At 46.5% G+C, this 25,718-nt stretch overlaps 1 protein-coding gene across 2 annotated transcripts in view; it reads left to right on the plus strand.

The window, feature by feature from the left end:
* Nucleotides 1–24,258, plus strand: part of NEURL1 (neuralized E3 ubiquitin protein ligase 1) — a 166,426-nt gene extending 142,168 nt beyond the window's left edge. For both annotated transcript variants that reach the window (XM_055793024.1, XM_055793029.1), the window contains exons 4-6: nucleotides 3,900–4,580; nucleotides 19,824–19,970; nucleotides 21,264–24,258. In XM_055793024.1, coding sequence (XP_055648999.1) covers nucleotides 3,900–4,580; nucleotides 19,824–19,970; nucleotides 21,264–21,505 — 1,070 coding nt within the window. In that variant the 3' untranslated portion in view covers nucleotides 21,506–24,258. The remainder of the gene's footprint in view (nucleotides 1–3,899; nucleotides 4,581–19,823; nucleotides 19,971–21,263) is intronic.
* The last annotated feature ends 1,460 nt before the right edge of the window (nucleotides 24,259–25,718 follow it).

The raw sequence follows: 25,718 nt of genomic DNA on the forward strand, positions 1-25,718 counted from the left end.
TAGCTATATTAAATGTGCATGTATGTGAGATCCATAAAAAATATGTATTATACATGTTGAAGGAAATAGATGATTTTAAGAAGACAACATTTAGCAGTGGTTCAAAAAAAAAGGTGGTAGTGAAATACTTCCGTATGCGGTGATTACAGCTGTCTGTGGCTGCTCACCAGCTCCTTGTAAGCGCTGTTGTAAGGCATTCCTGCAGTCACATTGAGCCTGCATGAAAGCAGGAGGCTCTTCCATGCCCTCTGAGCAGGAAAACGGAGAGATTTGAAGCCTCTGGTCTGAGGAAGATACTTCAAGTAAAGAATTAGCTGCTGAGAATCTAAATTTTGTAGATAAACCTCTCTAAAAAGGAGGAGAAAACAGATGATGCCTGAACTGCTCAAGTGCCCTTCATGTCTATTTTGCTAAATTAATTAACTCCTGTTTAATTTTTTCCTTAAACAAAGCCAGGAAAAGATACAAAGCGATTTGTGAAGTTAGGCATCTTTTGCAAAAATTCAGTGTCTCAGATTCTTCAGCTGAGGAGCACAAAATTTGTATTTAGTCGAAAACCTTTCCACTTTGGCTATGTGTGTATTGCTAGCAGAAAATTGAAGTCTCTAAATCCAGCGTTAGCACCATAACTGCACTGATGCAGAGCTCAGGAAAACCTCTCTGGAAGGCTCCCGGGGCAGCCTGCCTGCACGGAGCTGCCGTGGTCACGGCCAGCTTGCTGGTGGGTGGTAGCCCTGCCAGCTGGGTCAGAGCCTGCGTTGGTGACTCACCCAGGGCTGTGGTCCTCACTCGCAAGCCTGTCTAATTCTGACCCAAGGAGGTCTCTCGTCAGTTGACTTTTCCCAAAGAAACACTGCCAACTGCCTTATACAGGAAATTGTATAACCTTGAATATATAATAAGGAGGGATGATTTCTAAATTGCTCAGGCTAAAGCTGGGTGATCTCCTCGGTGATGGGCTGTTGGACCCATTTTGTATTTTACAGTCTCATCACAGAAAGTCATTCTGTCTTTTTGATGTGTGCTGCGGGGTTTTTTTTCTGCAAATGTAAATGTGCCTGAACACTCCTACATGGAGCATCCCTCCATCATAGGCATTAAAGGTCAGCTGTTCTACTGACCTGGAGTAAGGCTCTGTTACAGGCCACTCCAGCATGAGCAGCTTGGTCTGTGTTTAGAAAGTGACAGCTGAAGCTTTAGTGGAAGAAAACAACTAATTCCTGGGCATCTTCTGGTGAAAGAAACTGCTTAAAGTCACCTCACTTGTTTCGTATTTCACCAGAATTGTTCTTTCATAGCCCTTGGCCATTATCAGTTATTCTGGATAAATGGCATTCCGCATCTCTTCCAGCTTACCTACCACCCCAAAAGATGAATCTCATTTTTGTTTTACTTTATGTTCAATGGGATTTTTTTTTTTCTTCTTTGGCTGGGTGTTTTGTGATTTATAAAAACATAGAGTCCTGAAGGAGGCCGGCATCTCTTAGAGACTCGTCTCTGTAAATTTTCGCAAACCCACTTCAGATACTTACAAACTGCAACCTTTTCTTTCGTGGGTATTTGCAAACATTAATATACTAAATCTCAGTCGATCCCATATGCTTGAGACATCTTATCCCTTAAGTGTCTAGGCATCTGAGCTACCGATGGATTTAAGTAAAACAGTTGGATGTGTAACCCTGGTTTGCTGTCGCTGCCATGTGTCTTGTCTGCAGAAGAACTGCATCTCTCTTAATCTCTTTTCAGATGGAAAAAGATATTTTGTCCAGCAGCCAAAGGGAAATGCAAGCATCCTGGTGGAAAACAAGCTGTTTCAAAACCCTGGCTGCAAGCTACCCACACATCACGGTTGTCAGCCAGGCTGCACATGCATAGTTACAGGGAATAAAATAGAGAGGACCTTCTGTTCCTATTCAGAAAGGTCTCTACCCATTCACCTACACCAAAGGATCAGTGTCAGCTGCCAGTATTAATTTGTTCTCCTATGCAGGTTTGCAGCCAAAGGAGGGTAAAGTAAGTCTGGTTCTATCCAGCAGGAGCACTTGCAATGCAAATGCTGGCCCATATATTACAAAGCATTAATGCGACCCACTTCTAGATTACTTGGGGTAATTTCTGATTTTATTTATTCCTCCTTTTCTTTAATTAACTTCTGGGAAGAGAAGCTAAATATCAGTATAGGGAAAATCAAATATGAGAAACAAAGCCCATTTTTATTTTGGGACTGTGCTTCCCTTGTAATAGCAGTTTATTTAAAGAGGAGCCTGGAATAATCCAGTTTAAGCAAAGCGGAGAGCTCTGCTGAAGCCAAGCTGTGTGTGGGTGTGCTCTTGTCAGGGCTCCCAGAAGAGGAGGGCAGGACAGGCTGTTAGTCAGACATCAGATATTGCAGGAGATGTTGGGTGCTCAGTAGCTGGCATTTTGCCTTGACGTACCAGTACAGAGCCACTGCTTTGGTGTACTGGGGGAGGGTGCATCCCATTGGGAAAATCCCCAGATAACCTGAGCTTCTGGTCTTTTGCTGTTGTAAAAGAAAATCCCAAGGATACATGGCTGGAAGAGGTGCCTGCTGCAAGGGTATAGCGGGTGGGTTAGGAAGGAGTCTCTGTTCCTCTGCCCCTTCATGTCATTCCCCCTTGTGCTGTGTTTGCGGCAGGCCTGGTTCCAAAGAATGTTTATCAATATGGTGATAGGCGCTTATATATATATAAATAGGCTGAGGTCTGGTGGCATTGCTTTGTGCCACCCGTGGGGGACTGTGTTGTATGGGGTGGTCCCACCTCATACCATTTGGACCTGGGCTTGAAGCTGCAACAGTCTTCAGGCGTAATTCTCGCAGAGGAAATGTTGGGATGGGTCATAGATTATTATGACTTTTTCAGCAAACTACCCACATGCTCAATTTTCTCGCAGTGAATAGTCTCTTGATGCTCTGGGCTTCTCAGAGTTCAGAAACTCAGGTATAAGTACAAATCTTTGCATTATGTCAGCTTACATTTATCATTTGTTTAAATAATGTGGGTTTTTTCTTGGTATATTGCTCTTTAAAATTTCTATGGCAACAGTGTAGCTAAGGATACATTAAATGAAAGTAATTTAGGCATTAAAGGCAGGTGATTATGTTCCTTAGGAAAAGAATCACATAAATTGATAATTGGCTCTTGAAACAGCAGGTGAGACTAACAAAGCGGATAAGGTGCAATTCTGTTTCCATGGGTGGAGTTGAATGTGTGAGTGTCACCTTTCTTTGTTATGCATCCATGGATTTGATTTTTAATTATTTGGCTTGGAAATAATAAATGATGGATGTTATAGAAAACTACATATTCCCAAGCTCTGCATTGTGAAATCCATATCTGTGCTGGTTTGCAGTGAGCACCAGAACGCTGATGATTAATTATATACAGGAATATTAATTAAATTTCATATGATGAAAATAAATTAGAACTGAACATAGTGGGTTTTTAAAAAAAAATAGAAAAATATGTAGTTAGGTATTTATTTCCTAGATCTATGAGAATCATTCTAGACAATAAAGAGAGCATGAAAACTTGGAGCCTGTATAGATATTGATTGGTATGTTCAGGGTATATTTCAGATATTTACCCTCTGCTTCCCCTCTCCAAGGAGAGCCTCCCCTAGTCAATTCTTCCCATCGATTTTGAGTCTGCCTGCTCAGAAGCTGAAAATGTTGATGCTGGTGGGGAGAGCACGAGAACAGCAATCAATCACAAATACATTTTGTGATATGTGGCTTCCATATTTCGAAGGGGAAAATATGGTAGCAGGTCTCCGAGTTTCCCTTTCAGACATACCAATCAAACCGACAGTGGTTTGCAGACTCCTCAATATTTTGATTTTCTCTGGGGTGACTCCTTGTTTGTTTTCTCTCCCCACAGACAGTGAGATCGTTCCCCCAGACTGCCTGCGGCCCCGCTCCTTCACCGCCATCCGCCGGCCCTCGCTGCGGCGGGACACGGAGGACACACGCCTCTCGGTCAGCCTCTGCGACCTCAACCTGCAGGAGGAGACCTTCCACGTGACAGCCACCACATGTCCCATTCCGCAGAACTCCCTCAACTCACAGCACTCCCACCTCCTCCCCTCCCAGCTGGAGAGCGACCTCCGCTTCCACCACCTGCGGGGACCCCACGTCAAAATCCTTGACGACCAAACCGTGGCCCGTCTGGAGCATGCCCGAGAGGAGAGGACTTTGGTTTTCACCAGCAGACCCCTTCGGATCAACGAAACCATTTTTGTCAAAATCAACAAGTCCAACGCTGTGCGCACGGGGACGCTGTCCTACGGGGTGACATCCTGCGACCCCAGCACCCTGCGCCCCAGCGACCTCCCCTATAACCCCGAGTCCTTGGTCGACCGAAAGGAGTTCTGGGCCATCTGCCGAGTCGTGGTGCCCCTCCAGAGTGGAGACATCCTGGGATTTATGGTGAATTCGGATGGTGAGCTGCACTTGAGCCACAACGGTGCTGGCACTGGTATGCAGGTCTGCACGGACTGTTCCCAGCCCCTCTGGATGTTCTTCGTTTTACACGGCGCGGTCATGCAGATCCGATTGTTGGGTATGTTGGCTCCCCTTTTTTCCAGACCTCAGGCACAAGAAAGCAAGGGGAGGGATACATCATGGGGGAAAGGTGGAGGGAATGAATAGCTCCCTTCCTGCTCTAGGATCAGGTACAAATTTTAGGTTCATAAGAGGAAAAAAAAATAATAAATAAATAAATATATACACACAAAGGCACATATGTGGCACATGGATATGATTTACAAGACTTAACCTCTTTGTACTTCTCTAGCATCCTTCACTTGATGGTCTCAAAACTCTTTGCAGTTAACAAATTGTTAGAGACCTCCATTAAAGTACAGATGGGTCACCGCTGACCTAAGAGAAGCAAGGAATGGGGAGGTGCTTTGGGCTGAGCTTATGCAGGGCATAGGCAGCAGGAAAAATGAGACCTGATGCCCTTTTCTGTATGTTAGCTATGTGGCATGACCGATTCCCAAAAAGATGAGTTCCCTTGCTTTCCCCAGGCTTGCATGAGAGAAGCAGGCTAGCAAGCAGAGGGGGAGCCCTGTGCCTCGTGGTCCCGAGCTCAGCAGCAGAGGGGTTTCCTTGCCCTCCAGCCTAGTTTAAAGCAGTGTAGCTCATACCAGTTGATGGGCCTCTGAAGGGCTTGTCTCCTTCTCTTGAGATTTTTGCTCTGTTTTTAATCTTGGTTAACTGAAGTATTTCATGGAAATGCTAAAAGTCATGTTTTGAAGGTGTGGAGGGAAAGGCCCTGAAATAGCATTTGCTCAGGATCGGATTTACTTTGTGTGTGTGTGTGTGTGTGTGTGTGTTGGACACGAGTGTACGGTGTGTTTGGCCGTAGACTGGGCCTGTATCATGGTTCTGCTGGTGTTAGCGTCAGAAAGTAAAAGATGGATTCTGAGAACGTGATGTAATTCCTGGTACTTCTTTAACTAGGGATGATTTAAAAATGCGCCTTCCTTGTTTATGCTGCTAAATTCATATAATTTTAAATATAGTTATATTCCTTTTTGCGTCAAATCCTCACTATTAAACTGTCCCTCCTTCTTACCCAATCGGGAAAAAAAACCCCAAAAAACCCAAACCCAAAGCCAACCAACACCTCCTTTTTTAGGATTTATAGAAATTCTTTGAAGATAAATTGTGGTGAACACACACATCTCTCTGCAGGGCCCAGTTCACCTTAATCGCAGTATGAAGTGCCCTATATAATTTGCTTAAAGTTGACTGCAGGCCTGTGCTGTGAGTGTTTTGTGGCTGTTAAAGGCTCACAGATGACCAGTGTCATACTGCAATTTATTTCCAGGAGCCTGAGACTCAATCCCTGATAATTCAGCCTGATTACATTTGTTGTGGGTACTGTACATAATCCATGGCTAGCTCTGCTCTCCACCAACATGGCATGGTGATAATGGTAGGTGAAGTCAAACAGATCCCAGTAAAGTAGGAGATTAAATGCTCCTGTATACGTTAGAAGGAAAACATCCTGAGGTCATTGAGCTGTGGGTAAAACTAAGTCATCGACCACTGCTTCCTTTCATATGAGATCACCAATTCTGGCAGCTGTGCACAGAACGAATAGCCTGCTTGCAGTGGGTCCTGAAACAGGGCAGCAAGGATGTGTCTCACCAGAGGGACAGAATCATGTCCTCATGCACAATTCAACAGAGCCAGGGCTTGAACGCAGGCCTCCTGTGTCCTGGGCAGACCTCCTGCTGTCCATACCCTGTGCATGTCTCCCTGCCTGCTCGTTCAGCCCAAGCCAGTACACTCCTGTTTGTGTATGTACACTCATACAGTGCATGTTTTAGAAAAATTGGTGTTTGGATCTATGAAATTAAATCCACTGAGTAAAAAGACTCCTCACTACCTGTTTTGGTGACCACATAACAGGCTTTTCTGGCCTTGGTCATTGGAAGAAAAGCTGAAAATGGGCTATTGGTCTTAAATGAGGTGTAAGTGAAAAGAACTGGATTTTCTGACCTTGCCTTTCACAAGGAAAAGCTAGGACCCCGCTGGGTGTACAGCCTTATCCACGTAGCTTGGTCAGCAAGCTGGTAACTCCCAGTTAAAGGCTATGAAATTGGAGCTTACCTATAGTTTTTAAGAGATACTAAAATGCAAATAGAGCTTTTCAGACCTATGTTTCCAGTTTAACAATGCTAGGAGTAGTACAGTCCCAGTATCAGTACAGTGCAACTGCCCAGAGCAGAGCACTGACGCTGTCCCAGCTCTGCACCTCTCTGCAACCGCAGTAATTATATGGATCAGCAATATCCCCACAGAAGGCAAGGAAAATAATGAACTCCTGTCTCCAGCTTTTGCTTTGTTATTAGGGAGGTGATGTGTACTGTCTGTGCTGCAACGGAACAGATTATAGTGCTTGCTATAATATCTGTCATTATACTATTAGAAAATATAAGAAGAATATAAAGTGTTCATCTTTCTAATGACAAGCTCCATCTTCAGAATGCAAACAAGAATAATTTTGTGTGATCTGTCTTTTGTAGTTTGAGCTTTATATTGGAGGAGAAGACATGTTTATGGTAATCTTTTCCTAGTTTTAATACAAAAAGAAAAGTTCCATACCCTTGAAAGAAATGAGACACAAATACTGCAAGAGGCGTAATTGTACCAAACCTATCTTAAATAGCAGATGTCATTCTGTTTCTAGGGGCATACCATTATTAGATTAATCAAAGCAATGTTATGCAGTGTTAAAGGAACATCAGCACCAGAGCTGAATATAAAATGAAATTAAAGTTGCTGGCTTTGCTTCTTCTCCAGCTTTTCTGTTTCATTTGAAGGATGGAGAAGGTGGAGAGCAGCAATGCCTCTCTTGTATCTAGAGACGGTTTATTTTTGACTCAGAGGACAAGATGGCTCAGGGATCACTGGATACTACATTGCATACCTTGAGATCAGTTATTTGGCTCTGACCCAGAGCAGTGCCAAGCTCAGATCTCTCCTGGCTTGTGGCTGTGTCATAGAAGCTGACTGCAGCTATTCCACAGTGTTGGGATACAACGTTTATTTCCTAATCTAAGTGTCATGGGAGCCCATCTCTACCCAGGCTGGTGGTCATACAGAACTCTGTAAGAGAGGAGGGCAGTGTGGGGTTGGTTTGACAGTAAGGAATCCAGACTGCTGTTTCCATCTAATCAACCTGGCATCATATACTGGCAATATAGTTGCTGTAGAAGAAATAAAAAAGCAGAAAATCATGACAAGGCTGGAAACACTATTTTTCTTTATGTCCCCCACAGCAAAGGGAAAATAAATGAAACTCAAGCACCACTATAGCATGGTGAGAGGCCACAGTCATCTGTAGTCGGAAGTGGAAGGATGTCAACTTGTTGCAAAGAAAAGGTTAAAAGGCAACTTGACCACATAGAGGCAAGATAAATGGAAGAGGAGGGCACTTTAATGTAGCAGATAATAGCATAAAAAATACCAAGCTGCTGGAAAATGAAGGGACACAAATTTAAATTAAACATAAGTGATGGTAATTAACTACAGGAAGCAGCTATTGGGGGAGGCAATAGATCATTTTGTCAGGATTGGAAGCCCTTCTAAATATTTTATATGTAAAGTGCTGGTCTTAATTCAGAAATTCTGTGGGTTATGCACGTAAAAACAACCAAACAGAAACCCAGATCATTAGGCATGTAGAAATGAAACAGTCTTTGCGTATCCTTTAGGAATTCCATTAGTTCAGGCTTGGCTTGGTTTTTTTTCAGGCATCATTCCTGTATAGTCAACAAAACCAGCCTATTAAATTTGATTTACTGCTTTCAGCTTTTGCTGGTAAGCATTTCAGCTCACACACAGTTTTATCACAGCTCTCAAAGGTTGAAATGAACCAGTCTGGATACATTGGTCTGGTTTTGGTTTGGTTTTGGTGGTGTAATTCATTTATGAAGTTAAATTGATTGACCCCATAAGGTTTTAAAATGTATGACTCATGTCTGGAGGAGCTATCACAGCAATAACTTTATATATTTAGTATGAGGGGATCCAAATGGTTGGGGATGTTCTTTCATTTTCTTTTGTCTCAGAGTGAATCACCAGCATGTAAAACATCTTCCTTCATCTCCTTTATTTTGGATTTTTTTTTGGTGTGGTTTCCCTTGGGAATTTCATTCTTTCCAGTAATATTGAAGTTTTCTTTTGAGCAATGAAGTAACATGTTCCATCAATAGTCGTACTAAAGAAGTTGAGTTGCCAACTTATCTGTGTCCTTTCTATCCATGCACTTCAATAACTCCAGCCCCACCAGAACAGCTGCACAATGTTGCAGCTCTCTGGATGTCTTCTAATGCTGGCCACGAGCCAGCATTAGGCCTGAAAAAAACAATCCCAGAGCCAGCATTTGGTGTGGAGAAGTATATATTCACATCCACGCCGCATACATGCGGAGTGTGTGGGCTAAGCTCTCCCACCTCCTTTACCACAGGCAGATGAGATGGGCTCCTACTCAGCTGCCCGTTGCAAAATATTTCAAAACCAGTTGTTTCTGAGGTTTCCATCCTCCTTTCAGATTTGAAGTTGGTCAATGGGATCAAAACTGGGGGGCAGGCAGTGAGGAAGAAAGAGCTGACCTGGGACTGGTGGGCAGAGCAGCCATGAATCCTTGGTTCCTTGTGGTTTCTGTCAACAGCTGGCAAAGGACCAAACTGGGAGTTAGTTCAGCAGACTGGGGGACAAAAGCTGCTGGCAAAGGGCTGTTGAAGTCAACAGAGACGTTTTAGCTGAAGTGGCCTCGGTGCTGGTGTGTACAGGCAAACTGCAGTCAATTCCATTGCAGGCAGGCTTGCACAAAGCTGTGCCCACTGGGACTCTTACTGGTGGTTAAGGTTAGCAGCCCTGGTGGTGCTGTCCATGTTGCAACAGAGCCCTGACCCTGAGGAACCAACTGGAAAGAGCTGCAGTTTCATGGGTGAACAGGGTAGTGTCTTGCTTAGGTGACACGGAACAGTGGTTTGCCAGGGGAAATTACTTCGCCTGCTTCTGTGACATTCATCACACTGCCCAGTCTGGTTTTCTTTGACTTTAGCTTCATGCCAGGAGAGTGACCACAGACCGCTAGTGATTCACAGGCCATAGCTAAACCTTGAAGACCACCCTGTCCTTTCTAACCAGGATCGTTCCTCTGCATCCCAGGATTCCTCACTTATTTTGCTGATACAGTTCCTGCAACTACTGTCTCCAGATTATCTACAAGGGAGACTTTCTTCTCTCCTCTCTAGTCTCTGCTGCAGCACTTGTCCGGCCTGATCCTCCTAAGTATCTAGGGTTTTGGGGGACTTGATCTCATCTTACTGCGTCCCTTACCAGGCTTCTGTCCATTCCCATGTAAACAATTTTCTTAGCCTGTGGTTGCTGCTTGACTGTCCCAGCACTCCCATAGCAGAGTGTCTGTCCCTTCCAAAAAACTTTTCTGCTCTAGGTGCTGTTATATACTTACTTTGCACATGCAATGACTGCAGCAAGCATACAAAATATTTAAATGATAATTGGTATGTACAGTTGTTATACACACTGCCCATGGCACAGACAGTAGGTACCTTTTGTGGAAAAGTATCACACAGGCAAGGAGAGTCTGTGATCTTGGTTCTCCAGCTCCGAATTTATAAGCTTCTCCTGTCTGAGAGAAGATCTTTGCAGTAGTAAATCACACCCCCTCATCTCCCATCTCAGAGGTGGCCAGTATATTATCCATTTGGGAATCTGATCCTTTTCCACGTTGGTTCATTCCAGTGATGTTGAAATCGCTGAGTTAAACGCAGCACAAGAGAAGCCTGATAAATGCATAACTGTTGCACAGAAATGCATGTAAGGAATCTCTTTCCTTAACACTCATTCAACTAGACATGCTACAAAGTTTTATCTTTTTTTTTTTATTATTTTTTTTATTTTTTTATTTTGGAAACATTTCCCACTCCTTTGGAAAATGGTCTCATTAAGGTGATTGGGATCTAACAGGCTTGTGTTGTGTGGCACTTAGCTGCCTGGAGTTCTTATGCACTGTAAGGTATGTGGTTGTGTTATGGTGTCAGAGACTAGAGGGGAAGGAATAGGGTTAATATTCAATGCCTTTTGGAACGAATCCACTTGTATTAACTGACGCCTCTTCATAAACCCTACTATTGTGCATGGTTTTATTTTTCGTGGCTAGTGAAGTACCCGTTGCTGATGTTAAGTTGTAAGAGCTGCACAAGAGCGTTACAGTGTCCGTAACATCTGGGCTTGATTCTAGCACTGCACAGGGCTCTCTGTTCATGTCCTGGTTTATAGTCATTGTTTTAAAGAAGAATTAGCATAAAGAGAAGCTGTTGTGTTAGAGAGGACAAGTTGCTTTATACGTTGTGCCTTGGAAAACTGCATGGTCGTGGGGCACTGGATGCAGTCAAGCGCTCGTCCCTTGTGGTCAGTGGCAGCAATGACAGAGTTAATAGCTGCTTATGGCACCTTTGCACTATCCTACCAAAGATCTCATGGCACATGAGATAATTAACCCATACCTGCCACGGGCGGGCGAGTCAATGAACATTAGCCTGGGTACTGAGCTATCGGCCAGCACCTGTGTAAGGGCTGGGTAAAGCAAGCAGACCTCCTCTAAGAGACAGCCACAGGGCTTGCAAATGCCCGGTCCTCTGCGTGGGCTCCTCCACAAGAGGGGAAATCATTCTCATCACTGGGATAACAAACTCTCCCTGGCTGCAGTGAGATGTTCGCAGCAAGTGATGTATAGATCTCCCTTATCTCATAATGCCTTTGCCTGCCTACAGTGAATATACAGGATATGGGATCATATACCAGCCTCTTTGAATTGCAACTTGTCTGTCAGGACAGATAAAATCTGCTGACTCTTTGAACTAACAGTGGCATGAATTGTTAGTTATTCTGGCTACTGTGAGAGTGACTTAGCAGACGAAACTCTTCCTTCTTTGTCAGATGCCTTTTCATCCAGCAGAGTGCCCCATAGAAATTGAGAGCAGTGCTGGCCAAGAGAAGTGAAAGTATTTGTTTCCTGCGTGCATCTACCCCCTGTTTGTACACATCCCTCCTGGAGAAGCACGGAGTGTGGAGGTGCTGGGTTAGGCAGCGATTTTCCTTTTGCTCACAGAACTACATTTGCTGTGGTCTCCCAGATACTCTGAGCCAAATGGCCTTTTTGAGATGGAGCTGGATAAGGTGCGCTTTATGAACAGAAACATTTTTGGTCAGGGTAATTAATGCCTATGATCTTTTAGAGAGCTTTTTGATTTGTTTTTCTTAGACAAGATGAAAACTTCAACTCTCATTTTTCATGTGGTTCAGCTACTTAACCCAGGCTTCTTTTTTTACCTCTTCATCTCGGCATCTGTCTGGATGCTTTGTTGGTCTAGTAATTCTCAGGTTGAGAAATGGAGCCCCAGTAGAGGCTCTTTCACTTCAGTTCAGCTAGGTGTTCCTTGCATGGTGTCCATACCCTCAGGGTAAGTGCTGAGTAATGAACCTTCACCTGTCAGGTCAGGAAAGTTACCCTTTAAGGTTGCTGTGTGCTCTTTGCTTTCAGACAGCACATTGGGCTTGGGCTGTGAGAGCTGCTGAACCAAAAACTTCTGTGGTGTCTGGAGCTTTCGTGTTTCTCCTGCTTAGCTGGAGTGTGCTATGACTGCAGGAGAGTAATAGATGTGCTGGTGCCCTGCTGCCCTTCTGGACACAGCAGACAGCAAGGCTCCAGTGAAGCCATAAAGCACACTCCTTTCCTGATCCACATGAAAGTCTGGACTGTTGTTCTCCATGTGGTTTGGATCTAACTTTTATTTCCCCAAACAGTGGTTGTCTGACACCCATCTGCAAACACAGGCCTTATGGTTTTGCGTGCAAAATCTGCCAGGCTGCTTTTTGTCCTATTTCCAGGAATTTCTGTAGCATAATGCAAAATGTAATATTGTTCTGTTCAGAACAAATCTAAAATCCTCCAGGAAATACTTGAATGCAAAAAAGCCCATGGATCATCAACTGATGTTGGTCACCTGAGAGGCAGAGATGAGCGGCAGCACAGAGGTCAGGCTCTGAGAGCATGGTTGGCCAAAACCCATTGAGCCCAAGGGGAAGGAAACTCTGGTTTCTGGTCAATGCAGTATTGTTCCCATCGCTGTGGGAACATAACAAATGGCGGTGTAAATACATGTATTTTATAGCATTCAGAAGTGATGGATATGCTTACATCCTTCCCTATTATTGTTCATCTTTAACTATGTATGCCGAGGCAGCAACAGGTGCTTTGTTCTTTGTTTTAACAAGATGGATTCAAAAGTCCCTGTTGGGTAAGACCTGAGTGGCCCTGGGGGACAGAATAGCTCTCCTGTGGCCTTGGCTGGAAGCAAGAAAATGTGACAATGTGCGAAATGTATAAGGCTGCTCCTTGGAGCAGCCAGCATGCTGTGGGGAAGGCTATCATTTTAGCTCTCTCTACATCTGGTGGAACATTTGCATTACTAAAAAAATGGTTACTGAAATAAAATGTAGAAGGATTTAGCTCTTGCAAAGCTTGTATTGATAAGACCCACCTTCTAGTGGATATGCTACTGATGGAATACCAGGGTTTCTGGCGTCAGTGTCAAGGGAGAGGTGTTAGTCTGACATCTGTCTGGGGTACACCAAAGACAGAAACTTCATCTTTCTGGGAGAGGACAGAGGAGAGAACCCAGGAGATCTCAGTACACTGTGTCTTGCCACTAGATTGAAAGGTCAAGATAATACACATTTAGCATACTGTTCCAGGTTGCCCACTGCATCTTCAATATGGACTTCTGCTCTCGTAGTATGTGAAATAGTTGTGTAATTCCACCAGTCTGCATTCTCTGATAGTTAAAAGTATATCTCTACTTTTTTTTCTGAAATGAGTGGTTGAATAGAGGAAAAGCTGAATTGAGAAAGTTCTACACAAGCTACATCCATGAGGAAAAAAAAAATACTGTTACAGAAGATTTTTCGGTAAAAAAATAGTAAGGACTAAAATTGAGGTCCCAGTTTTACCAGTCTTGCATATGGTTAGTTATCAAGGATGTTTACGTACTAGTGGTCAGTGTAAGGCCAAAGATCTGTAGTAGATTAGCTTAAACAAAGACATGACTCTTACAGAATTAAGTTGCTGTAGCATCCAGTCTCAGTAACCTCACAGCCCATCACACTGCAGGAGCTCACATGTTATGGGACAGGTCTCCTTAGGCAGATGTTCACATGAGCTCAGTACTCACAATTGTGCCATATTTTTGAAAGAACCTTGATCCTATTTAGATAACAAAATCAATGGCCCTGATAAACTGAGAGTGTTAAATGTGAGAACGGATATTGAGCAATTTTTGAGATAGGGGAATTATTTTAGCAGACAGGCTTAAAAATCTGGCTCCTAGCAAAAGGAAATAGAGTTGAGAGTTTTGAAAGGCATCTAAATGGCTACAACTGTCAGGTGCCCAGAGCTCACTGGACTAAAATGTATGAGAAGTGCACAGCTCTCTTGAGCACCATAAAATGTGCCAGTTGAAGGCTGCAGCCAGATTTTAGCAGCTGTACTGATCTTTTCCACTGTGTGCTGGAGACTCTGGGACCTGCAGGTGGATGGAAAAACACTGAAAATCTGTGTTTACTATTGATAATTACCTGATCTTTATTAGCTGTTCTATTGATGCAGCAAACGTGTTATAAAAAGAGAAGGGGCTGTCAACGTGCTCCACCGATACTCAGCATATGGGCAAGTCAGTATGTTGCATAATGCTTTATCTGCCTTGGAAACTATAGCAGGAGGCTCCTATATTTTGTTTTCCAGGTACAATGTTTAGTTAAGATCCTGGCATAGTCCTTAAGATGGGTATGGGTAAAAAAAAAAAGCCCATTAAAAAAGTGAAGGTGATCAAACCAAGTGAACTGAGAGTTCAGTGTGACAGTAGTGGTCATTTACTGACAGCATCCTGTAAGCCAGCAAAAATAAAGTGTAAGTTGGGTGGATTCAAAGGGGAGAAAAAGGATAGCTCTGGAGTGCAGTCTGATTGTTTGTTTTTTATTTTTTTTAATATATTATATATATATGTATTTATAATGTTGTGATAAGAGCCTAGACAGGTATAATACAGATAGCAGAAGGTGAGTGAGACACCTGAGATGGTGTTTGGTGTTGCCAGAAAGCATTCTGGGGATAGAAATTGTGATATTTATTCCTGTTTGCAACCAGCAAACACAGGGTATTGCTCATTTGTTTCTTTTCTACCTTGGAAGCAGAGTCTTCAGACTATGCAGTACTGCCTTTCCACCTCAAAGCAGCAGACGTGTTCAGCCGGTGGAGCCTGGTTTCTGCAAGGCTTCCACGAACACAGTCCCGGTGCTCCAACAGAAGCACTGTGCTTGCAGGCCTTTTGGGTTAAGGTCTGAAAAAGTGCGATGGGACTATATAATGCTGAATTTAATTATAAGGGGGAAAGGGACAAGAGAGGGGGTCAGAGGTTTAATGAAATGGGTTGAATCTTGATTTTGTCTCCTTGTGAACACTGGGACAGTATGAGGAATGCTCTGGTCAAATCCCGGGGAGTTACTGGGTACCTTCCACTGGCTGATGGGTGTTAGGAAAACTTCTTTACCAAAAGGCTGTCAAGCACTGGAACAGGCTGCCCAGGGAAGTGGTTGAGTCACCATCCCTGGAGGTATTGAACAGATCTGTAGATGTTGCACTTAGGGATATGGTTTAGTGGTGGGCTTGGCAGTGCTGGATTGACAGTTGGCCTCAGTGGCCTTAAAGGTCTTTTCCATCCTAAACGATTATATGATTCTGTGTTTTTCATAATCTGATGGAGTTCAGCCTGTTGTCATTATTTGAGTCCCAGGAGGCCCTGCCCCTCTATCACCTCTCTCAGGAATAGATAACCAGAAATGTGCTATGAACACCTTAAACTGGCAGTTTCCCAACCTTCCGTGATCCAAAGCCAACAGTAATAAGGAAGAACATGCACTTTGGCATTCCTCTACTTTTCTCTCCATCTCAGCTGTAGTTTGAATCTGGGAATATTAATGTACTGCTTGCTCGCAGTGGGTTGGGAATAGCTGCAGGACAGGCTTGTGGCAGCTACTGCCTGCTCTAGGCCACAGAGATGCCCTGGGGATTTGCTTGCATCATAGCAAATGCCCCTAAGCGATTTCAGAAGGAGAATGTCGACAGTGCATCGCTCTTCCCACCTGGTGTGCTGGTTGTTTTCCAGTTCCCTGTCTGGGGCCTACACAGTAATAAGCAGGTCAATACAATCACTTTATTATGGAAAGAAATGTAGAAATATTTTTGTAAATTAATTAACGGGGAGAGTTAATTGAAAATGTTATGTGTTTTTAGGGAGTGTTGACTTTGTGTCTGGCCTTGTTACCAATGTAAATCCTTCAGCGGTACAGCTCTCCCCAGGCAGCTGCCATTAATTGATGCTTAGAAGTTGGGACAGCCTCAGAATATCCCCTGAGAGTGGATTGCAATGTTCTGGGAAAACACCCTGCTCACCACAATAGACACAGAGAGCCAAAAGTGTCTCTGATGGCCACAGCTGCTGTGTTTTGGTCACAGTTAGGATGTTCTATAAAAGGGCAGTTATGGGTACGGATAACTACTCTCCTAAAAATCAGAAATGCTGGATGGGATCCCAAGAGACTACTGACTTCACCCTCCTGTTCTTAAAGAGCTCCAATGATGGAGACGCCATAGTCTCTCTGGGAGGTCTGATTGCTTTACAGTGCTTCCCTATGGACATAGTGTCTATCCTGAACACCTTAGGAGTCTGAACCTGTGGGTTCTTGTCTTATCCAGAACTTTCATGAAGAACAGATTGTTTCTGCTCCCCTTTGAGCAGCCTGTGAAAAATGTGGTCATCTAAAAACCATAGAATCATACAACATTTTAGGTCAGAAGAGACCCCTGGGAGTTACCTAATCCAACCTCCTGCTCAAAGCAGGGCTAACTTCCAAGTTACGGAAGCACAAGACCATGCTCAGCTGGATTTTGAGTATTTCCAGGGACAGAGATAGCACAGCGCCTCCAGGCTCCTGCTCCAGTCCTTAACCAGCCTCATATGACCCTGGATTGGCACAACCTTTCCATAACAGGACGGCATGGTTGATTTCTGATCAGCTGGTGACCTCCAGCAATCCCCAGGCCTTTTTCTGTAGGATGGCTGTTTTTCTAATTGAATGGACTAATTCCTTGTCCTGTATTTGGGGAGCTGAATAAGTGCTGCATTTTGCATTTGATCATATTGAATACCATCCCATTTATATCTGATCCTATTTCCAGTTTGGCAAGACCATTTTGAATCACAGACCTTTAGCATACAGGCAGCCTTTCCTGGCATGATGTTGTCTGTACATTCCATGGTACTGCTGTCTTCTACTGAAAATATAATACTCTCTTACTTTTGGGGGTAAACATATTTTGGGGGGTTCATTTATTTACACCTCTCCCGGAGCGATGACAGAAGTGTAGAGAAAGAGTCAATCTGCATTGGATTTCGCTAATAATTTGACTTTGCAAAGATAAACCAGCAAATGGTTCAAAGTCCGTTTAAAGGTGATTCCAGTGTGTTTGGCATGTTTGAGATCAAGCGTGAGACAAGTTAGCAGCAGAGACAATTTGTCTGGGGCCTTTAGAGAGAGGAAGAATGTTTAAATTGATTTATTTAGAATTATTTAATTTTTTAAAATCATGGTTTGAAAGCTAGCTCTTGGTAGAAGCTCTCTGCACACAATGAGCATGTTTGGCCTTGAGCACATATATCTGGTTTTAGTTAAGCCAAGTTGGCCACACTCATTCCACCCTGCACATGATCTCATTCCATGCTCCTTGTCATGGTATCTGCACACCATCCAGCAATATATTAACGGCGTGAGTAACGTGTCTTATGTTGATTATTCTGTCACCAAGGGAGAAGTGCGTCTTGTCTGGTAGGGAACTCAGACTGTTTGAAACAAAGCTCTGTACTTATGCTGGAGAAAAGTCAAGAGCTGCGCCTTGTGTTAGGAGAAAGAACTGGAAGGTGTGTGTTGGCCCCTGGGTCTTGGGTAAGGCCATTTTGGGACTCAGATCAGCTACAACCAGAGAAGCTTGTGGTTCCTGCACTGATGAGCTCTCCTTGCACTGTGGAAAGGCCATTTGCACTGCTGCCAGCATGCTTCATCAGTTCATGCTCTGGGACACTCGGGGCACCTCCAAATCCTTGGTTAGTCCAGGAAGAAAAATGCTCCTGATAGTCTTTATTTCGCATTTAATGAAATGACCAGGTTGGTGGTAGAAATGCAATGTGCTGCATGTCAGGTGAACGGGAGAAGTATCTCCAGGCTGCAGGGGGACTGAGAGGGGAGGCTTGAAAAACTCCTTCAGCTGCCTAGTGTTCATATTTGTTCAGTGTGCAGTGGATGAGCTGAAATCTGTGCCCCAGTGTGTGTTACCCACAGGGCAAGTTTTCTGCTACGGTCACAGTCATCTGTCAGATTGGAGGGGAAGGGCCATTGCTAGTGGCTGTCATTAGGGGTTGCATCATTCTCTTTGCATATTTACGGAGCTAAACTCCAGCCGCAGCTGCCTTCTGTGTGATAAAGGAGGTGCCTCTCTACAGCATCTCAAGGGTGAGCGCCCCAAAGTCTTTTGCAGATGCTAATTGAACTTCAGATAGTGCCTGGGAGCAAAGCGCTCCTTATATGAAGAGGGGTAAAACTAAGGGACTGAAGGCCGAAGCTAATTGCTGCTTCTGCTGTATGCAGTCCCCAGAACAGATTTTGACCTAGATGTGACCCCCCCGCTCAGTCCCTGCGCTACATTTAAAATGCTCAGTTTTGTTCTGCTAACAAGGGCAGGAGAATCTGGCACTGGCTGCTGCTGTGCTTTTGCTTTTTTTTTTTTTTGCACAATCCACAGTTGGCACGCGGAGTCACTGCTTCCCAGGTTTAGTCCTCCGTGGCTCAGTGGCCTCCCTGCAAACAGGCACCGAAGGACCTTTCTGGTGCACGGGGTTTTCCTGGCCTCCTCCTGCCACGTTTTTTCCGGAGAGTAGCCTCTGGCTGCTGGAGGACACTGTGGATCCAAACCCTCTGTGTCTCTCGGCTCCTTATATGGTCACATGGAGAAGTCTTAGCATTTTAGTTCTGATTTGGAGTCACCCTGGTTGTCTTAGCTGGGGAACTAGAAACTTCAAAACCGCAGGGAAACTAGTTCTCACCACTAAGAAACCGTACCTTGGTTCATGCACGCGTGTGCTGCTGGCTCGCCACTGTCTTACTGAAGACCAGGCTGTGTCGTTAACAATGAAACTCCCTTGCAAAACCTTGCTAGAGTTTTAAGTGTTCCCATTCCTTTCCCTTCTGGAAGGGGCTTTAAGATACTTGTTATAGCAGCAGAAGAAAGAGGCTGCGGCAGGGGAGGGTGCCAAGCAGGCTGTGGGGCAGAGCTGCCTTTTCTGGCAGACAGCACAGTAACGCAGAGGTGATGGTGGGCAGTGGGAGCGGGAGGTAATGGAGCTGGGGACACCTAGAAGGGACTTGAAGGGGCTCTGCATTCTTGAGCCATCATATCCAGACATGCAGAGAGTGGAGAAAACGTTCCTGAGTGGGGGGAGAGTTGTCTTTGTTCATCCCAAGAGCCAAATGCATTTGAGTGGCATCCTCGCCTCTGACCGAAGCCACCCTACAGAAGAGGCAGAGCAGTGAGCAGAGCTGTTCTCCTGATTGCCAAACCCTTGAGTTTGTCTCTGGGGTCTCCTTGAGTGACTTTGCGTGAATTTGTTGGAGCTGGAATGATGCAGCGTTGCACTGGGTTAGTGAAGAGTACTTTGGCAAGGGGGTACGTGCTTGTGCTGGGGTCCAGCCCACCCTACTGCAGGCTGTGTCCTCTGCTGGCTACAGCCCTATCGCTGGATGTGGTACTGAGGGTACGTACGAGTGTGAAACCGTAAGGAAAGTAATTGCACTTAATGACTTGAGACATGAGACACATTTAAGGGCAGAAACAAAGGGTTATGATGGCTAAAGCAGCTCCAGCAAACTCAGGGGCTGTGGGAGCTCGATGTCTCTTCAGAGCCAGCTACTAGCATTTAAAAAAGCATACGAGGCTGGGGTTTTTTTGTTTCCCTCTTCTCTAGATTTCATGCTGATGAAACACAAATCCTGACAAGCTCTGAGTGCTGCACCCCCTGCCACATACCCCCAGTGCCTTGTCAGCCCCATTTTTAAAAAGTAACTGTAGGTTTCTTTTCTTGTGCTGCAGGTTCCACCATATTAGCAGAGCGGCTGGGACTGTCCACACCAAGCTCACCCACATCAACACCCAGTTCCCCCACCATCCTCTGCAGCGGTGTCTCTGGCCCCATATTGTCTACGTGTGGCTCTGGCCCCCTCTGCAGCTCTATCAGTGGTAAGTGTGGGGGGGATGCCTTTCCTCTGCCTCCCCCAGCCTGCTCCCACACTGTCTCCCTTCGTGGTCCTCACACTTGTCTCCCAAAAGGACTCTAAAACCACAGTGATCAACAGAGTCCCCTGTCAGCTCCCTCGGGGAGGAAGGAAGAGCCTCTGCAAAGGCTATTTTCAGTCTGGTTTACATGGAAGCTGCTTAGATGCCTAGACAGCAATATTTTTCCAACCTTTTTCATCATGAAGGCTCCCAAGGGAGGCAGTAGAGTTTCTGTTATGTGCGTGGCCCAGTGACGCACAGCTCCTTCTGGAGAGCTGTGTGGCAGTGACATGTGTTGCATGCTAGCTCAGACTGGAGCTATGGCTGTGCCCTACAGCCCCCTTTTCCCTCTCCACACACCTTCACTACCTTCTTCAGAAAAAGGCAGTATTGATATTTCTAATATGCCAATGAATTCCAGTGAGATTTAGATAAATTTACATGCAGTAGAAAATGATAAGCTGTTCTGCAGCATTTTACAAAACCCCAGGCACCTGCATGATCCCAAGGCATTGATGGTGGAATATGTAACTTAACAAATCCTTGTCATTGTTGTCCAAACCAAGAGTGATTTTTGCTGAGGGTATCATCAGAATCAGGTCTAATAATTGGTAAAACATTCAGATTTTTAATGGGTTTGGGGAAAAATTGGTTAGCCTCATTATGGGTGCGCTGCGAGTACAGTTACTGCAGCCTGTTGTGGCTCTTGAAGCGATGGCTCACTATGAGCTAGATGCTGTCCATGCAGGTACCACCCCACCCCTGTCCTGAAGCAGCCACATGGGGTGATTTGTAGCCAGGCACTGTGGTCCCACGTCCCTGGATCAGCCCTAGAGATGAAACTCTCCTTGTCTTGGGAGCTGCTACCACCCATGTGCCACCCAGCCTCTCCCTTTTCAAAGCAGATGGCTTGCTCTGCGCCTCCTTATTTTTCCTCCTTTGTTAATGTTTAGACAGTGGTTTAAAAACGTGGAACTGCTCTTTGTCCCTGCTGCGTGGGAACAGCTGTCTCTTGGTTTGCTCTGCATGGGCAGCAGATCCCAGCAGATGCTGCCTTTCTGCTGCCCTCAGCCTTGGCATGTGAACCAGGACTCACCAAGTGGGACGGTAGGTCACAGGCAGGACCCCTGATCCTGGAGCATCCACTTCTGCTAGGGCATGGTTCCTCCCTCAGTAGCTAGCTTCAGGGCAGAAATTACCCTGGGATGTCAGGAAGCCTTTTAAGCAGCATGAGTGACCCTGTTCTTTGTGTTCCAGGCACAGCTCCCAACTCTCCAATCAGCTTGCCTGAGTCACCCATCTCCCCGTCCGTCTCTGGGCCCTGGGGAGATGAATGCACCATCTGCTACGAGAACATGGTAGACACAGTCATTTACTCCTGTGGACACATGTGTCTCTGCTATTCGTGTGGGCTGAAGCTCAAGAAGATGGCCAACGCTTGCTGCCCCATTTGCAGACGGGCCATCAAAGATATCATCAAAACCTACCGCAGCACTTAGAGCAGCAGCAGATGCTGTGGTGGGGACTGGGCAGGTGGGGAGGAGGCTGTGAAACAACACAGGTCTTGGTCTCTGTTCATCATCCAGGAGATTCAAAAAACATCACCCACCACCACCCTGATCCCCTCTTCCACGGACAACAGATGAGACAAGCTTAGACATTGCTCTTCTACCCTCCAAGCAAGCCCTGGGGCTGAACTCCAGCGTGTCAGGGAAGTTGTGATGGACTACTCTCCCTTGTGGATTTTAAACTTTATCTCAAAAAAAACCAAACAACCAATCAGCTGGTGCAATCATCCCTTTTCTATACCACGCACAGTGGAGGGGAGTCTCTAATGTTTAGCAGGCACAGCAAGTGGTAAAAGGTTCAGTGTTACACATCTCCTTCTGGAGACACCCCGCATGCAGAGGACAGCTTAGCAGCAGAGGAGGAACAAGCAACATGTTTCCGTGTACAACCAGCCTGACTGTAGGAAGCCCCTTAGAAAGGAGGGAGCGAGGCAAGCTTTGACCCAGCGAGGGAGGTGCAGTGAGCACATTCTCAGTGGAAAGGTTCGGGTCAGTGCAGAAAAGGACCCAGGATGTGTGAAGCAAAACCCACCCCGTGTCTGCAGGCAGAAAAGCAGCCCCTTGAGGCTGTTCCTTGCTCCTCCCTTACCATTCCCTGGCAGAGGCATTCAGAGCGGGTTTGGCAGCCACCACTGGCACTGGCCTTTCTCCCTCCCAGCAGCATCCAGCCACCTCCCGATGCCAGCCATTCCGCTGCATGACGAGCAGCTCTCAAACACCCACTGCCCATCTTGCACGTGGTCTCCACGCAGCACAAGGGATGCAGCAGCATCTCTGCCCCATGGGCGTGCAGGAGAGGGACATGTGGCTCCCTCACTTTTCCTCCCCCTACCATCCAGACAGTACTTGTGAGGGAGAAAATAAATTTTAAAAAAGAAACAAAAACCCCAGCCTCACTGGGGAAGAATGTATAAACCCACATGTCTGTGGGTTTCATTTACTGGTAACTTTATCACTGTGCTTTAAGACAAAATCAGCCAGGTGGTACCCGGCCCTGCACAGCCAGCCCGCTGGCAGGACGTGGCTGTCCTTATGTGTTAGGAAGAAAAGAAAGAAAAAAAAAATAGCTTGGGGGGATGGTTTTCTTTGGTTTATTTAATCCACTTACCTTCCGCCCCAGTTGAGAACCCCTGCTGTCCCCAGACAGATGCCTGCAGTGGCAGCCCCCATGGCTGTCGTGACAACTGCTGCTCCGTCATCCCATGGCCACTGGCTGCCCCTGGGCCCAGGCAGGCTGGCTCTGCAGCAGAAGGGGGTGCCCGTCTTCCCTCCAGCCCCATCCTGCTGCCTTCCAGGAGCCAGAGACAGTGTCTGGGCCCTGGCGGGTGACTGGGGTGCAGCAGCGATGGTGTTTGCCCTGCCACATTGCCCATCAGGGAAGGCTATGGAGTTGCACCCCTCCTGCTGAGCCTTTTCCTTCGCACTAGTAGTGTACGGCCACTGATAGGATGCAGGGGAACAGCATGGCATAGGGATAAAAGCATTTAACATACAGAGCTGCTCGTTGCAGGGGGCATCGTGCCCCCCCTGGGCAGCAGGCAAGTGAAGGAGCACTCGCAGAGCCTGCTCCTGAGAGCACCTGGAAAACATGATATCCTCGCTCTGTCCTCTTGAGGAAATGAAAAAGAGAGGCTGCTAGCTGGAGACCACACTGCAGAGCCTTTCTCTAAAGGCACTGCCATCACTGCAGCCTGCCACAGGGGTCTGCAGCTACCCCCAGCCCACCCCAGCGGGCAGTATTAACTTGAACGCTGATATTCTGGTTACAGGGATTTGTGTTAATTCTTTGCGTGCTCTCATGTACACCCCTAACCCATCCTGCCCTGCCCTGCCCTCCAGGCTGACTGCCGAAAGCCCCAGAGCACAGTGGCTCCTGCACCCAGATGCCCTCAGTGAGGGGTGGGGGGACACCGGGGTGGCACAAGCTTGGGGGAAGGACAGTGGCCATGCCAGGCGCATGGCTGGTCCGCAGGCACGCAGCCAGCCCCCAGCTTGCCCGAGGATGAGGACAGAGCTGTGACTGGCAGGCACCCGCAGCCTGTTGTAGTAGTTACACAAACTCCAGTGCAAAGATTTTGGAAAGAAGGAACCTGAGGGGTAGGAAAATGTCGATGAAAGAGTGGATGTGGGGAAACGTGCAATAAGCAGCCTCCGGAGCCTTCACCACACCCGTGGGACCGGTACCCCTCCACGCAAGGCAAGCCAAGCCAAGGGGTATGTTTTATTTTTCAAGAAATTCCATCCATGGGTACCAGTGCAGTAGTGTGAATTCCCTTTTCACCTTTTGAATTCAGAGTGTTTTAATATATACCTGTGTTTGTTTTACTGTGGACCAAACTCTAGGAGTTAGCAGAAGCTGAAAGCTCCCCCAGCATCCGAACTCGAAAATTGGGGTTAGGTCCTGCTCCCAGCATCAGATGGCCTCCAGCTGTGAACAGGGAGGAGGAGAGCAAGGTGATTGCCAGGGAGAAAAAACAACAGCAAAAGCAGTAACAGTAACAACGATCCTAACCTTTTGTTTTGTTTGACTGGTGTAAGTTCCCACTTACCTCCGTGCTCTTGTGTCATTTGCATTTCATTGCTTTACTTTAAGGTGTTTTGTGTTCTGTTTAAAGAGAAGAATAACTCATTGTGAAAAATTGGATAACTGTGATTGTGAATAAAGTTGATTTAGGTATCCTGCAGCAGCATGGGCAACTGAGTATTTACCACTTCCACGAGCACGGCGAAACACGGCGGGCAGTGCAGTGGTGAGAGGCTGAGGAAAGAGCAACAGAGGAAAGAGCAACAGTGGCATGAGAGCCTCTTCCCTGGGGGGAGCTGGGTGGAGAGGGGGCTCGGGTTTTCCTCCAGTGCTCAAGGAGGAGGGGGTGTTGAGAGCTGGATGACGAACAGCCCTCCTGATGGACACCACACACCCCTGAGGAATAAAAGGAGCCACAAAAATAAAAGCAAGGGCTGACCGCATTGCTGCAAGCTTAGGCCCCATGCTCCTGAGCCTCTTCACACCCTTCCCAGAGAGAGGCCACAGCTTCTTTACTCTTATTGCCTTGTTTGCACAAGTAGCTGCAAAAAAAAGCCTTCCACCAGCACAAGAGAAAGCGTGCTGTGAGGAAACCCAGTACCATGCTGCTCGGCCTGGTAGGGCCTGGTAAGGTGGCTGAAGATGAGGTAGAGCAGTAGTAAAATAGCCCAGTGTCCCCACCCCGGCTCTGCAGAACTACGGTAGTCCAACACCTGACAGGAGGACCCCAGCCCTAAGCTGAGCGCCGTGTTGAGAAGGCACACTGGCAAGCCGTGGCCTGGCCAAGGGAGATGCTGAAGCAAGACGCAGATGCTTCCTCAGCATGTAGCAAGGGACACAGGGACCCACAGGGAATTTTTGCATTCTCCAGAGTGATGCCGGTTCTCCCCAAACCCAACAGCTCCTCTGCTGCAAGGATCTGCTCAGGAGGACCCTACAACACAGCTGTGTGAGATTTCCTCCTCGTCCTTTTGTGTAACTATTCAGCAGATGAGAGACTGGCTGGGTTACTCTCTGTCACAGGACATAACTGAGTTAGCATGTTCTCCCTCAGTGTGGGTGCTCCGTCTGCCAAGGGACAGGGACATCCCAGGAGAGGTGTCCTCAGCCTCTCCAGCTGAAGCTGTTCCACTCTAACAGTCACTGGGGAGTGGCCTGAAACTTTCCAGGCTGGGTAAAGCAAACCCACTTCTACAACCCAGAGCTCTTGGCTGTTGGGACAAGGCAAGTCTGCACACACCTGTGCTCACTCCAAGAATGGTTCCCAGCTCCTGCTTTCCCAGGGACAGGAGGACCTCTAGCGGGTCTGGAAAGCCCTCTCTGGTCACAGCCCAGCCACGGGAAGCCGCCTCCTGCCCCGAAGAGCAAGGGACAGCGCTGCACGATACAGACTGCCCCAGGCACGGGGGACACCGACCGGCCAAACAGTCCCTGCCACATGTGCTGAGCTCAAGCACTGCCACATGTTGGGAAAAGTGAAGCGCTGATGCTTTGGGCCCAGATCAGATCTTCCCCTCCCCTGGCATCAAGAGGGACCAGGGCGGGTACCCCTGTGTTTCCCCTCTGCCAGCCCCTGCCCGTTCATCGCCTCCTGCAGCTGCCATGTCCAACAGCCCCCGC

Source organism: Falco peregrinus, chromosome 1, assembly GCF_023634155.1.
Source record: "Falco peregrinus isolate bFalPer1 chromosome 1, bFalPer1.pri, whole genome shotgun sequence".
Taxonomy (NCBI): Eukaryota; Metazoa; Chordata; class Aves; order Falconiformes; family Falconidae; genus Falco; species Falco peregrinus.